Genomic DNA, 12,396 nt, shown 5'->3' with positions numbered 1-12,396 from the left:
GCTGTCACTGTAATGCTTATAAGTTCTGACACATCACTGACTGCGTTTCATAACTGTCTTTATAACGTCGGGTATGTTAAATCTTTGAAGTGACTTCCATGAGCACAGAATTGTGACGAATGTAGAGTGACGTAAAGGTCGCATGAATTCCGATATGACTGTTCAGACTGAAGTTGCATTGCAAAACATCAGACCTGTTTCGGATTTAGGACCACAAATGGAACTGGCCCAAATTGGAATTGAAAAACCACATGGAATCTGATCTTGTGCTGTACAGACATGACAACCAGATCTCAAATGTGAGCAAAATAATCAGATTTGGGCCACGTTTCCCTGCAGTCTGAACATAGCCTTAGTGAATTTGATTCATACATTGATAGTTAGTGTTGTTAATTATATGATGCAGTGAGCAGTTTAGCACTGCTGCAGTTCATAATTACAGCTTCCCCTGCATTATGTTGATTATTAGAGACAAGAAAAGCGAGGTCCCGGACGAGCCCCCAATTGTAACATGCCTACCCGGTCTAGGGGTCAGGGAAGCAGTAACAAGGAAGTTTGTGACAATTACTATTAACAGATAACCAAGAGCTCTCCTCTCCTGTCCCAGCATTCCACAAGAAAAAGAAAAGAAATCACACATATTTTTGAAATACTCAGACGTGACATTTTATTTGGTTGGTCCAAAGTACAAAAAGGCATCAAAAGGCTTCAGGAGTGGATATGGCCAAAATAATAAAGAAAGTTCTGACTTTAAGGGGAACACTTTCTAGCCTTTCAAAATGAACAACAAAGTTCTTACCTTACTCCCTCTCTAGCCAAACACAAACAGAATGGCACCCACCTCCCTTCTGCTTCTTAGCCCTCTGGGGTCTGAGGGGTTTTTGGGGTCCTTGAGATGTTCTGACATGCCCTGACATTTGTGCTTTTTTCAGTTGCTTATAAACATATTAATGGCAAAGGTGTAAATTCACTCTATTTAGCACAAACAGGGCTACCATAATATGTGAACAACTTGCATGTACATGTTTGTATTTTTGATAGAATAATGTTTATGCATGTTTTTTTCAAAAACAAAAAACTAAAGTTTCTGAAATAAGGCCATAAAACATATTCTAAATATATGTAAATAAGACTTCTGACTAATGGATGACGTTGCCTAGAATTTTTTCTTCAAAATTATGTGAAAATCATCCTGCCTAATCATTCACATAACACAATACATTGATTTAAATCTTGTAAAACACTTTTTGTTTGGAAAGGCCATATGCGGGTGGGCGTGATTCACACCTGCGGAGACAATGGGGCCCGCATAATGAGGCTGCATACGTAATGAGCCTTTCATTCAGGTGTGTGACTCAGCCACAAGAATGCAAGGACAATATATAACTGGTTTGTTGTTTTTTTCCACAAATTTTGCTTGCAAATTGTACAATATCCAAGGTAAACATTTCTAGAAATTGTGCAGTTAATTGTTCTCATACTGTATTTTCAGATTTGGAATATATTCTCTTCCCAAATGTGTCACTAATAAAGCATAATACAATTATTTAAAGAGAAGGCTTATAATGACCTTTTAAGATTTTGTTTACATCTATCCTTATATATATATATATATATATATATATATATATGTGTGTATATGTATGTTTTTTTTTGTTTTGTTTTTTTAAGGTTTTACAATTACAACAACATTTAAAATTGTAACAATATTTCCAGTGTAATCTTTCTTTGTATTCGCGATTCATATTAAAACAGTATTTTTGCCAGCTGTAGTAGCTCCACAACAGCGCGCATCTGTGCGTTCGTTCGTTCGTTCATTCATTCATACACAGAAACGCGATCAATATTTAAACAGTATTTTTGCCAGCTGTAGTAGCTCCACAACAGCGCGCATCTGTGCGTTCGTTCATTCATTCATACACAGAAACGGGATTCATATTTAAACAGTATTTTTGCCAGCTGTAGTAGCTCCACAACAGCACACTTCTTTGCGTTCATTCATTCAGATTAGAACAAAGCAAACAGAACTGACCTAATTCCTCAGCGGGATCCGTTTGCTCCTCGAAATGATACTTCCAGAACTTCTGAGGTAAATTTTTGCAGGATTATTATCAAGATAGTATTATTCCTCACAGCATCGTAAAGTACATAAGTCTGAAAGTGAACTCGCGGTGTGTGTTATCCAGCTGATGTGGGCGTTTCACAGGTTTGTTTGGATCGCCTCACATTTGCGTTTGAATAGCGCGCGCTCTCCGTGGGCGGAGCACATTAAAACTTAATGAGCTGAGATGAGAACGACTGACATCTCTCTCTTTGCATGCATATTACATAAACTGTGAATATTTGTTTTTTATAAAAATTACTTCATTTTAAAGAAGAGAATTCAAGCTTCATGCCTGTGTGACTGTATGCCTGTTTGAATGAGTATTCGCTGAGTTACAGTTCATTTTCGGACGCGTTTCAGAATTGACTTCACTGACGGACAGAACTCGCATCATGTTTATTTTTCTTTATTTGGCGAAAAGCACAACACTTTGTTTTTATTATGAGCATACACAAAAAAAATACACACTAAACAGGATCGATTGATGTATAACACAAGCATATAAGATAAAAATTAATATTTTTTTTTTATTTTTTTTTTGCACTCATACGGAAAAAAACGAGCCTATCGCGCCGGCGCGACAGCCGACCTCAGGGGGTTAAATAAACTGAATAAACAAAAGAATAATAATTAGAAACCGTTTCAACTTAAAGCTCTTTTAGGAACGTCAATGAAATTAAGAAAATTGACTAACAACAATTAGTCAAGTCTGCTTAGGTTAACAATAAATTGTGCAACAACCAACAAGGAGATATAAAGTCAATCTTGGCACACATGCTAAGGCCTGGGGCAGGAGAAGACAGTCTTAGCAGCCTGGAGACAAAAAGACTTCTCCAAACGGAGTTTCCTCTCCAGCTTTATCCACAAGCTCTCCCGCCCAACAGCCAATCAGTGGAAACCAGGAGATGATGGGAACTAGTGTCAGCTGGTCACCATTAAGCTTTACATTTGAGGAGAAAGAGAGAGAACAAAAAAAACAATTACACCCTAGGACGTAAAATGAATGAGTTTAATTAGTTGATTGATCGATCGTTAATCTGGTTAATGATTTAATGCACAGCGTACTGTAGTTTAGATCACAACGCTCTCCAAAAGCAGAATGCTACTTTTAAGTCTAATTCCTAGTCAAATTTGAATATCTTAGTTTTATATATCATACGTCAGGGAACGACAACTGGTGGCCCGCGGGCCAAAAGTGGCCCGCCAGCAATATTTTCTGGCCCGCTGGATTATTTTGGAAGTCCTAAATGCTGCACAAAACTCTTCCACTGCTTGAGAAAAGCCGTAGTCGCGCAGCGATTTCACCGCCGCATACTCACTGTGTGAAACGCCCATAGGGAATCATGCGGCGCGGGATTAAATTTTAAAGTAACGGTGCGTTCACACCGGACGCGAATAGCGCGTCAAATTCGCGCCTGTTGCGTCTAGTTATACGCTTGACCACTTTGTATCCATTCGCGCGTCAAAAGACGGTTGCGGTCGGAACTCTGGTGTACTTTGGACGGAGCGTGCGGTCTGACTGACAATAGCCCACTCCCGACATCTTTTGACAGCGTATCCGCACTTAATTCTGACCACCTGTACACCTCTGAGGAGCTGTTTGGAAACCATTGTCAGTCAACAACATTCTTTTTTTGCAAGGATGTTTGAAATAGTTCGGCAGAAAATAGCCTACTTCATTTGTCAGTTGGGCAATATGATTTTCGTTTATGTTGCTTAGAAATTTGAGTGATAGGCTTTGTCCTATTTAATTTATGTTATTTATATTTCATAATTTTTTTCTGTGGCAATTTTTTTCTCTGCTGACAGTAGGCTACAATGTTAAAATAGCCTAATATTTATATTGACACGAACACAATTTTTTGTATAGCATTTATAATTATTATAGGCTACTTCTTAGAGACATTTGAATGTGAGATTATGGAAACAAGATCTAAATTTTGCGGACCCGTCAGGTCGGGAAATAAAGCGGGTGAACACCGAGTGTATTTTAAGTGGTTGCTGAATAGAACCTTGTGGGAGCGGGATGAAAACAAAACAGTCCCACGCAGACCTCCTTAAACCTTAGGTGTGTATGAGTGTGTCCCGAATAAATAATACAAAAAAAAGGAATAAAGTTAAAAAGTCAGACTATAAGCAAATTCTATAAGCTATTCACACCTTTATTAAAATGGCTGTAATCTGTTACCACAATAGTAGCCTACTTGATCTGTTTAAAATGATTTCCTTGATATATGCCTAAGGTGTTAAAATAAAAATTAAAAATCAAAATTAAAATTTGTCTAATCCAGTAATTATTTTTTTCTATTTTTGATCTGAGCACAATCAGAAAATCAGAAAACCCGTCGTTATTAGTTTTTTTCATTTTAGTTCAGGAAATAAATAATGGAAAAACAAGTCGTATTTTCTAAAGATATAGCCAGACATGCAATTTACCAAGAACAGAGCGACAGCATTAGGAACGCCCAGAAGTGTCTTTACAATAGTACAGAGACGAGACGATGTCGCTGGCGGCGTGAACGGGGCTTAGACCATTTCAGGCATCGTTCGATTAGCGCTGTGTTATACTGTTCTTCTTGTGTTTTGTCTGGTGATAATCTCAATGTGTTCTAGCATGTCAAGTGATTTCCTGTCCATTTCATCGTGTTGCTAAGCATGTGCACGCTCAGCCTCCACGTGAAGTGACGTGAGTCCACAGAGAACTTCAGCCACTTTCATTGGGAAAGTGTTGCATGAAGTGTTTTATCTGTGTTTAATGAAAGTGTTCAGTGTATCCCAAGAAATGCAGTGGTCCTGTTCTCTGCAAATTGAAAAGGAAGTTATTACATACAGCATTTTATTTTTGTGTTATTAGTAGCACTGAATTTTTTTTTTAAGTCACTATAATGCTCTGCAAAAATAATTTTTATCTGGTTTTCTAGTAAATATCTCATATAAACAAAATGTATTTTCTTGAGAGGCAAAATTATAGATGGTAAGAGTTGTTTAAACCACACTACATTTTGTTTGTGAAAAAAAAAAAAAATTCCCATGGGGTAATAAAAAAAACACACTTAATAAAAGATTTATTCTCTTAAAATAAATCTTGCACAGTTTTGCTTTTCAATTAAGTTTATCTTGTTTTAGGGATGTTTAAATGTTTTTGTTTTTACTTCAAATTCAAGGCTTTTTTTTTTCATAAAGCAACAAGAATTTTTATATTTATTATTTTATGGACAATAAATATGATTGTGTAAGCTCATTTGAATTAACCAGAATAAATGACCATATATTTAACTGAATGAGTAATGCTAAAAAAAAAGAGCAAAACAATTGAACATTTAATCTGCTTCTTAATTTAATTGAATAAAGATTTTTGTAATATGCATTACTTTGTAATATTGCTCTTTTTATCCCATATGCTAAATCAGTAAACATGTCTTTATTGTGCAGTGCTTTTGTTGTCAATAACAGAGGATTCCTTCTAAAGGACTGCTTTGCCTCTTTGTGTTGTTTTGTCTGTTCTTTGCAGGCCTCTTGGACTCGGCCCGAACAGCACAAGGTAGAGATTCCATATCCATGACTCCATAAACTAAATTATGAAGATAGCCATCAACTCCATAAACCTCCTCTTTCCTATCCGACCAAATCTCTGAAATCTCATCAGATCCATCAACTGAATTATGATGTCGTCTTTGTTTCACCTGAGTGTGAAATGATGTAGTAGTAGTTTTCACTTTCTATTCAGTGCATGCTGTTTTTTCATTCTGTCTAATCAATTAAGTCATTATGACATTGTTTTATTACATTATGCCATCATAAGGCTGCATTCTCAAGGTTTCATATTTAAAAAAAAAAAACACAAAAAAAACAACTTTATAATATCTGATCATGTTGTTCCTTTTTTCCCCTAGGTGTTATTGTGATTTGATGGATTTTTCCTTTTAAGTATTTAATGTTGCACAAAATGCCTTTTGTTGTTGTTCACACCGAGACTTTTCCTTTCCCGCCCTGACAAAAATAGACATTTGAGCAAACCACCTCCATCCAAGCTTTGCAGAAGGCTGGCATGCATTATTAAAAAGACCTTTCTGCTGAAAACTATGGCTCTAAAACTTTAATGATATAGCGTTCTCACGTTGCAAATGAATAAATAGAGCTTTATCTTAGAAGATAAAGTCAGTTGAATGTGCTGATTGAAATGTATAGCTGTTTGCCACAGAGATTGAAAGATACAGGCCTCGATCTGACCCCAGTAACACATAGTAACCAGAGTCCAGTGATGAGAGCACGTCCCATGGCACATGGGGTCACGGTCTGGCCATTTGACCGCAGCAGACAGGGAAAACTGTGGGAAAGAAGGCCGGAAGTGGGCAGGACGGGTCTCAGCACTCCCATTAGGGGGTTATTCAATTAGCCCAGTCAGCTCTGCTGGGTGGCTGTTGGATGTTTTTTGGATGAAAAGGCACAGCATTATGTAAGCGTGACTCAGTCCTGGGACAACACCGGCATAATTATTGTCTCTGACACGACGCTTCTGCCGAGTTCATTCATAGCAAAGTTTGTGCGAGGGGCAGCGCCTGACCAGAAATGTATAGAGAGAGGAGTTTTTTTATTTTTTTATTTCCAAGTGGAGCGGGGAATACTAATTTTGTGCTTGATGAAGTCTTCGAAACTTCAATGCATTTCCTGTTCTCATTACAGTCCTGTGTGTGTGTGTGTGTGTGTGTGTGTGTGTGTGTGTGTGTGTGTGTGTGTGTGTTTGAAAGAGAAAGTGAGTTCATTCTGAGATCTGTTCAGCCCAAGTATTCAGTTTAATGGACAGCAAATAGTTTTTTCTCTTTACTACACAATATTTGAATAGCTGGAACAAATTACTTCTTCATTTTTCTTTTTTTCCAATAATCACTATATATTATATATAAAAATACTAACGTTTTGGGTCAGTAACATTTATTTATTTATTGTTTGATTGAAAGAAAATAATACTTTTTGTCCTACAATGATCAAAATACAAAAACAATTCTAAAAATTCTATTCTATTATTTCTATTATTAAGAAATGTTTCTTGTGCAGCAAATCAGCATATTAGAATGATTTCTGAAGGATCATGTGACACTGAAGAGTAATGATGCTGAAAATTCAGCTTTGCCATCTCAGGAATAAATTTAATTTTAAAATTAAAATTAATTTTTTAAATCGTAATAACATTTCACAATATTACCATTTTACTGTATTGTTTTTAAATAAATAAGTGCATCCATGGTGCGAATAAGAGACATGTACAGAGTCCAAACTTTTTAACAGTAGTGTATATAATCTGTACTTTTCCGATTTCTAGTAAATGTATCTAAACATCTTACATTTGTAAAATAGTTTACAACATTCTTCTTTTTCTTTTCTCAAAACATCCCATGGGCAAGATTAGTCTCCTCCACAGGCTGTATCCATGTGTTTGACACCCCTGCTATATGCAAATTGCGCAGTCATTGAGGAAACGTTGGTTATAGATCCCACTTATCTTCATAAGATCCTCAAGGTTAAGTGGAACAGCAAGCTAAAAGAAGATGCGAGCGTGGCTTGTTAAGATCTATGCTTGTCTTTAAAATGAGCACTGGGACGTGGTAAAATGGTCCAAGCCAGCTGAGATCGTGTGACGTAGCTTTTGATGAAGTAACAGCGCTGAAGAAATGGCTTCCCCTACCTTATGGTCTGCATTATTTATGTTCCTCCTCACATCTTCTCTCCAAAGACTCAGCACATAAAAGCCTCTTATTTATGTCTGCCGTTCACCAAACCTCCTTTTTTACCAGGTTTGCTTCTCTGATATGTTTCAGGTCTTACATACTTAAAAATGAAGATTTTTAGACTCTGAGAATGTTTTTGTTTTTTTTATAGAAATGGACTTGCAAACTATATAGTGCATTTAGGAAGATAATAGCAAACGTGTTTATTAATTTAAAGGAATAGTTAACCCATAATTAACATTCTGTCATCATTTATTCATCTGACTTTTTCCATTCTTGTGAAAACGAAATACTAGTTGCTTTTCTCTGTAAAATGACAGCATGATATGACCAAAAGCTCAAAAAATATAAAGTATAAAAGCACCATAAAAGTACCCAAAAAATTTTCATATGTGTCTTGTACATTTCAATTCTTCTGAAGCTATAAAACCACTTTTATGGTGCTTTTTTTGGAGTTTGACAGCCTGTGGTGCTGGAAATAAAGAAAGCCATGCTGGTTTAGAATGACATGATGGTGAGTAACCGATGACAGAATTTTCTTTTGAGGGAAAACTATTAGTTGGCTGAAGGAAGTATGAATTTTGCAGTGAATTTTCCCTTCTTGTCTCTGTGTTCAGAGTCCTGATGGTGAAGTGTTGGTCCGCAGTGACGCCCGCGTGTCTTCTCTCACCCTGAAGTACGCTCAGTACACAGACGCCGGCGAGTATCTCTGCACTGCCCGCAACGCCATCGGAGAGACGTCGCAGCCCGTGTATCTGGAAGTGCGCTGTGAGTCTATAGTATCTGTAGCCTCATTAGCTTCTATCACTCACACGTACTGTTGGATACCACACTGATTTGCCTCAGAGGCATATGTTTAATTCACAGCAGCACTGCTGCTCGGCTGCAGTCCAGAGAGCATAAGGCAACTCAGTAGAGCATGGTAGTTAATGTATCAAAACTACAGCCACCCCCCAACATCATCACCCCCTCCCCCGCTACAGGACACGCATGATTCGAAAACAGTGTTTTTTCAAGGTTTTGTGTGTCCACATTGAGTGTGAAATCTAGGGATGTCAATTTTGAAAAATTTCCACTATTGTCATTAAAGTGATTTATTGTTAATACCACAAAAACATGTGGAGAACTTTTAAATCATTAAAGGGATATTAGGGATGCACATGCATATTAAAATTCTTGCAGATGCCAATGTGTTTTGATGTTATGGCCAATAACATAACTAATGGCTAATATTAATTTCAGTAAAAAATTATGGTTTTTAACTTTCAGTGAATGTTAGATGATAAAAATATTACAAATCAAAAGAAATAAGCATAAACAATTGAATATCCAATATCGGCCAATATATATATCCAAATATGGAGTAGAATACCGGTAAATAAATTATAAAAAATCTTTAATATCGGCCGATAACCAATATTTTATTAAAATATTGTCCATAATAAATTATATTAACTATATAAACTAATATTGATGTTATTCCAATACATTTTCAAACCTATTGAATTGACAAAATGTCCTGTTGCTCATTAAGGCTGGTTAGTCAAATAATGGTTAGGATTTAAATGGAAGAGACGGATTTATTGTTTCTTTTTTTGTTTAGTCATGTCTGGTTAGCACAATGGCGTCAGAGCAGATAGCATATTTCATTTGATTAAAATCTAGGCTGTTAGTGCAAGAAGTTTGGTCAAATCAGTACATACAGTACTGTGCATATATTTGTAGTGAACCAAAAAAATAAATCCTAAGGCGTTTTTGTTTCTAAGGCGACCAAAAAGCACTAATTTACTTGTTTCTACAATTCATATTGCTGTAACATCAAAAACGAAGCACTCTCCTTCCCTAAATGTTATTAATTGCAATCAGTAGCAAGCAAAACATTACCTCCCATTTTCTCTCTCATTGTGCTCCCCCCACTGCGCCTGTTTGTATTTGTTTTCGAATTAGTAGCGACGTATGCTGTGAAATTACAAGCCTCCCTCTTCGCATGTTTTGTGCATTTGTACCAGCCGTGTATTGCTCTAATGGGACTAATGACATCTGAAGCTCTGATGAATGTGAGAACAGCATCTCAGCGGGCTGGCAGTTATTTCGCACACAGTCTGTGAGGGAACGCGGGCCCGACCGCATACGTCACGGGAGCCTGCAGTCGGCCCCCAGCGTGCTATTCAGGGACAATACTTGGAGGAGGGGCCTTTTTAAAGCCAGTGAAGCGTGATTGGCTTTTATGTACTGCCACGAACAGATGTGTTCAACATCACAAAGCGCTGTGTTTTCAGCACTCAGCTCTCAGCTCTGTTTAAGCCATGGACATTTTGATCTTTTACCACCTTATCCTCAGAATTAAGGCTTCAAAGATAATGAAAACGCAGGCTTTGTTCTCCCTTAGCGGATGGAGACGGGCGGTAATGGGCCAGTGCTACCAGCAGGTTTGTTTGTTTTTCAGTTGTAAATGCTTTGCTTTTCATCACAGACTCCCCCAAAATCTTGGGACCAGTAGCTGTTTACACATGGGAGGGCAACCCAGCCAACATCAGCTGTGAAGTGCTGGCTCACCCCAGCGATGTGTCTATTACGTGGCTGAGAGACGGCCTCCAGCTTCCTAACGCTAACACCTCCAATATCAAGATCTACAACAGGCCTTCCGCCAGCTACCTGGAGGTACGGCCCACACAGACGCCTTCCTAAGAACATAATCATTCCAAATACTGTACACATGAACCCAGAGGGGGAATCTAACAAAACTGGACAAAGAACATGTGCTGGTCATATTTCACCCCTAAATCAAAAGAAAGAAATATGATTATTATATTATATTATATTATATTATATTATATTATATTATATTATATTATATTATATTATATTATATTATATTATATTATATTATATTATATTATATTATATTATATTATTTTATTAATGAAGCCTGTCTTGGGACTATGAAGATTTTTTTTTTCTTCATTGTCAATATTCATCACATTCATCCTAGTGACAAAAAACATTTTAAGAAACAGATTTGTTTTGATTTATACACTGATTTGCCCAGTGACTTTTTTTTTGCAGGCTACATTATTACGCCGAATTTTGTGTGCTTAACCACAATAGTTATTATCAACCTTTTGCTCTTTCATGTAAATAATATGAATTCTAATGGAACTGAATGACATTCTCAGGTTCACTTAAAATATTTCTTCAAATATAATGATTCATGAGTTATCTGCATTCTTAATGGTTTTAAAAACGAGCTTAATTTTCTGTGTTTGCAATGTTACACCTAGTTTATTTATTTTGGTTTTGGGGTGAAATGTGACCTGGATCTGTTTTCTGAGCTTTATCCAGGAAGCGGTAGGGTTGCTGTAGGGCACTACTGCAGCCTATGTGTCTTATATTTTATTTTAGCACAGTGAGCACACTGTCAGGAGTAAATACACATCTAATGGAATGACAGTGGTAAAATGCACGTTTAAAAGGTAAATGATGAGATGGAGACTAGAGGTTAATGCATTCATTTGATCTGTCCCAGGTCAGTCCAGAGTCTCAGAGCGACTTTGGCAACTACAACTGCACTGCCTCCAATGAGATTGGGACCGAATCCAGAGAGTTCATCATGATACCAGCTGGTCTGTTTCTCTGTATTGATCTCAAAATGTACACAATATAATCATTTATGGTGGTAGAATATTGCATTGACATTGAGTGTTTGGATGATTTTTGCTTTCCAGGTACTGTATTTTTGTAATTACCTGCAATTCTCGCCTTTGTTCAATAAAGTGCAATGCAATAGCTCAAATTTTCCTTGTGTAAACTTTTGCTCGGCACAAAGCGGCACAATCAGCCGTATTATCAGGCATAAGCTGATAAAGTGATGTTTTCCCACTGCGTATTGTAAAGTGTCTCCCTTGTGGTGCAGATGTGCCCTCGGCGCCGGCCATCACTCAAGTGCAACCGTACTCCAGCACGGCTCAGGTGCTTTTCGAAGAGCCCGTGTCCACTGGAGGAGTTCCTGTGCTCAAGTACCGAGCCGAGTGGAGAGCCGTGGGTCGAGGAAAATGGGTGCAGCGAGTCTATGAGGTGAAAGACGGTAAGTCTGTCACATGAACAGAAGCAGTTAGCCATCTGTATCATATGGTATATCAACACTACTGTATGGTTTGTAGACTTTAATAGTGGATTTATATGGTGGAAAACAGAACTTTTAAAATAAGATGATTCATTCAGAAATTGTTATGGTGTTTACGTCACATCAATGGTTACATTAAAGGTGCAGTGTGTAATTTCTACCGCCATCTGGTGGTGAGGCTGTGAATTGCACCCAACAGAAGTTACGGTGGCCGACAGGAAAAGATGTCGTCGTCTGAGACAGCAGAGAGTAGCCAGTTAAGCAATGAGGTTTCTTTACAAAGATAAATTAAGAAATTAGGTTTACTTAATTATTCAGTAAAATTATGTTATTGCGAATATTATTGTTACTTGTTCATCATTATGTCAGTGTTTTATTCGCTGACTTTAGCTAGCTTCTTTGTACGAAGAACAACATAGTGACGAAACGTTTTTGTCCATTTA

At 37.2% G+C, this 12,396-nt stretch overlaps 1 protein-coding gene across 9 annotated transcripts in view; it reads left to right on the top strand.

Annotated features, from left to right (window-relative positions):
- The window catches only part of ncam1b (neural cell adhesion molecule 1b), a 107,914-nt gene that overhangs the window by 68,224 nt on the left and 27,294 nt on the right, over positions 1–12,396 (top strand). For 6 of the 9 annotated variants that reach the window (XM_081370226.1, XM_081370225.1, XM_081370224.1 and 3 more), the window contains 5 exons: positions 5,616–5,645; positions 8,448–8,598; positions 10,304–10,491; positions 11,357–11,453; positions 11,744–11,914. In XM_081370226.1, coding sequence (XP_081226352.1) covers positions 5,616–5,645; positions 8,448–8,598; positions 10,304–10,491; positions 11,357–11,453; positions 11,744–11,914 — 637 coding nt within the window. The remainder of the gene's footprint in view (positions 1–5,615; positions 5,646–8,447; positions 8,599–10,303; positions 10,492–11,356; positions 11,454–11,743; positions 11,915–12,396) is intronic. The other 3 variants (XM_081370228.1, XM_081370227.1, XM_081370231.1) reach the window with 1 other exon arrangement.

The sequence above is a fragment of the Scardinius erythrophthalmus genome (assembly GCF_964197995.2).
Source record: "Scardinius erythrophthalmus genome assembly, chromosome: 7".
Classification (NCBI taxonomy): domain Eukaryota; kingdom Metazoa; phylum Chordata; class Actinopteri; order Cypriniformes; family Leuciscidae; genus Scardinius; species Scardinius erythrophthalmus.
This window is presented reverse-complemented; position numbering and strand designations above follow the sequence as displayed.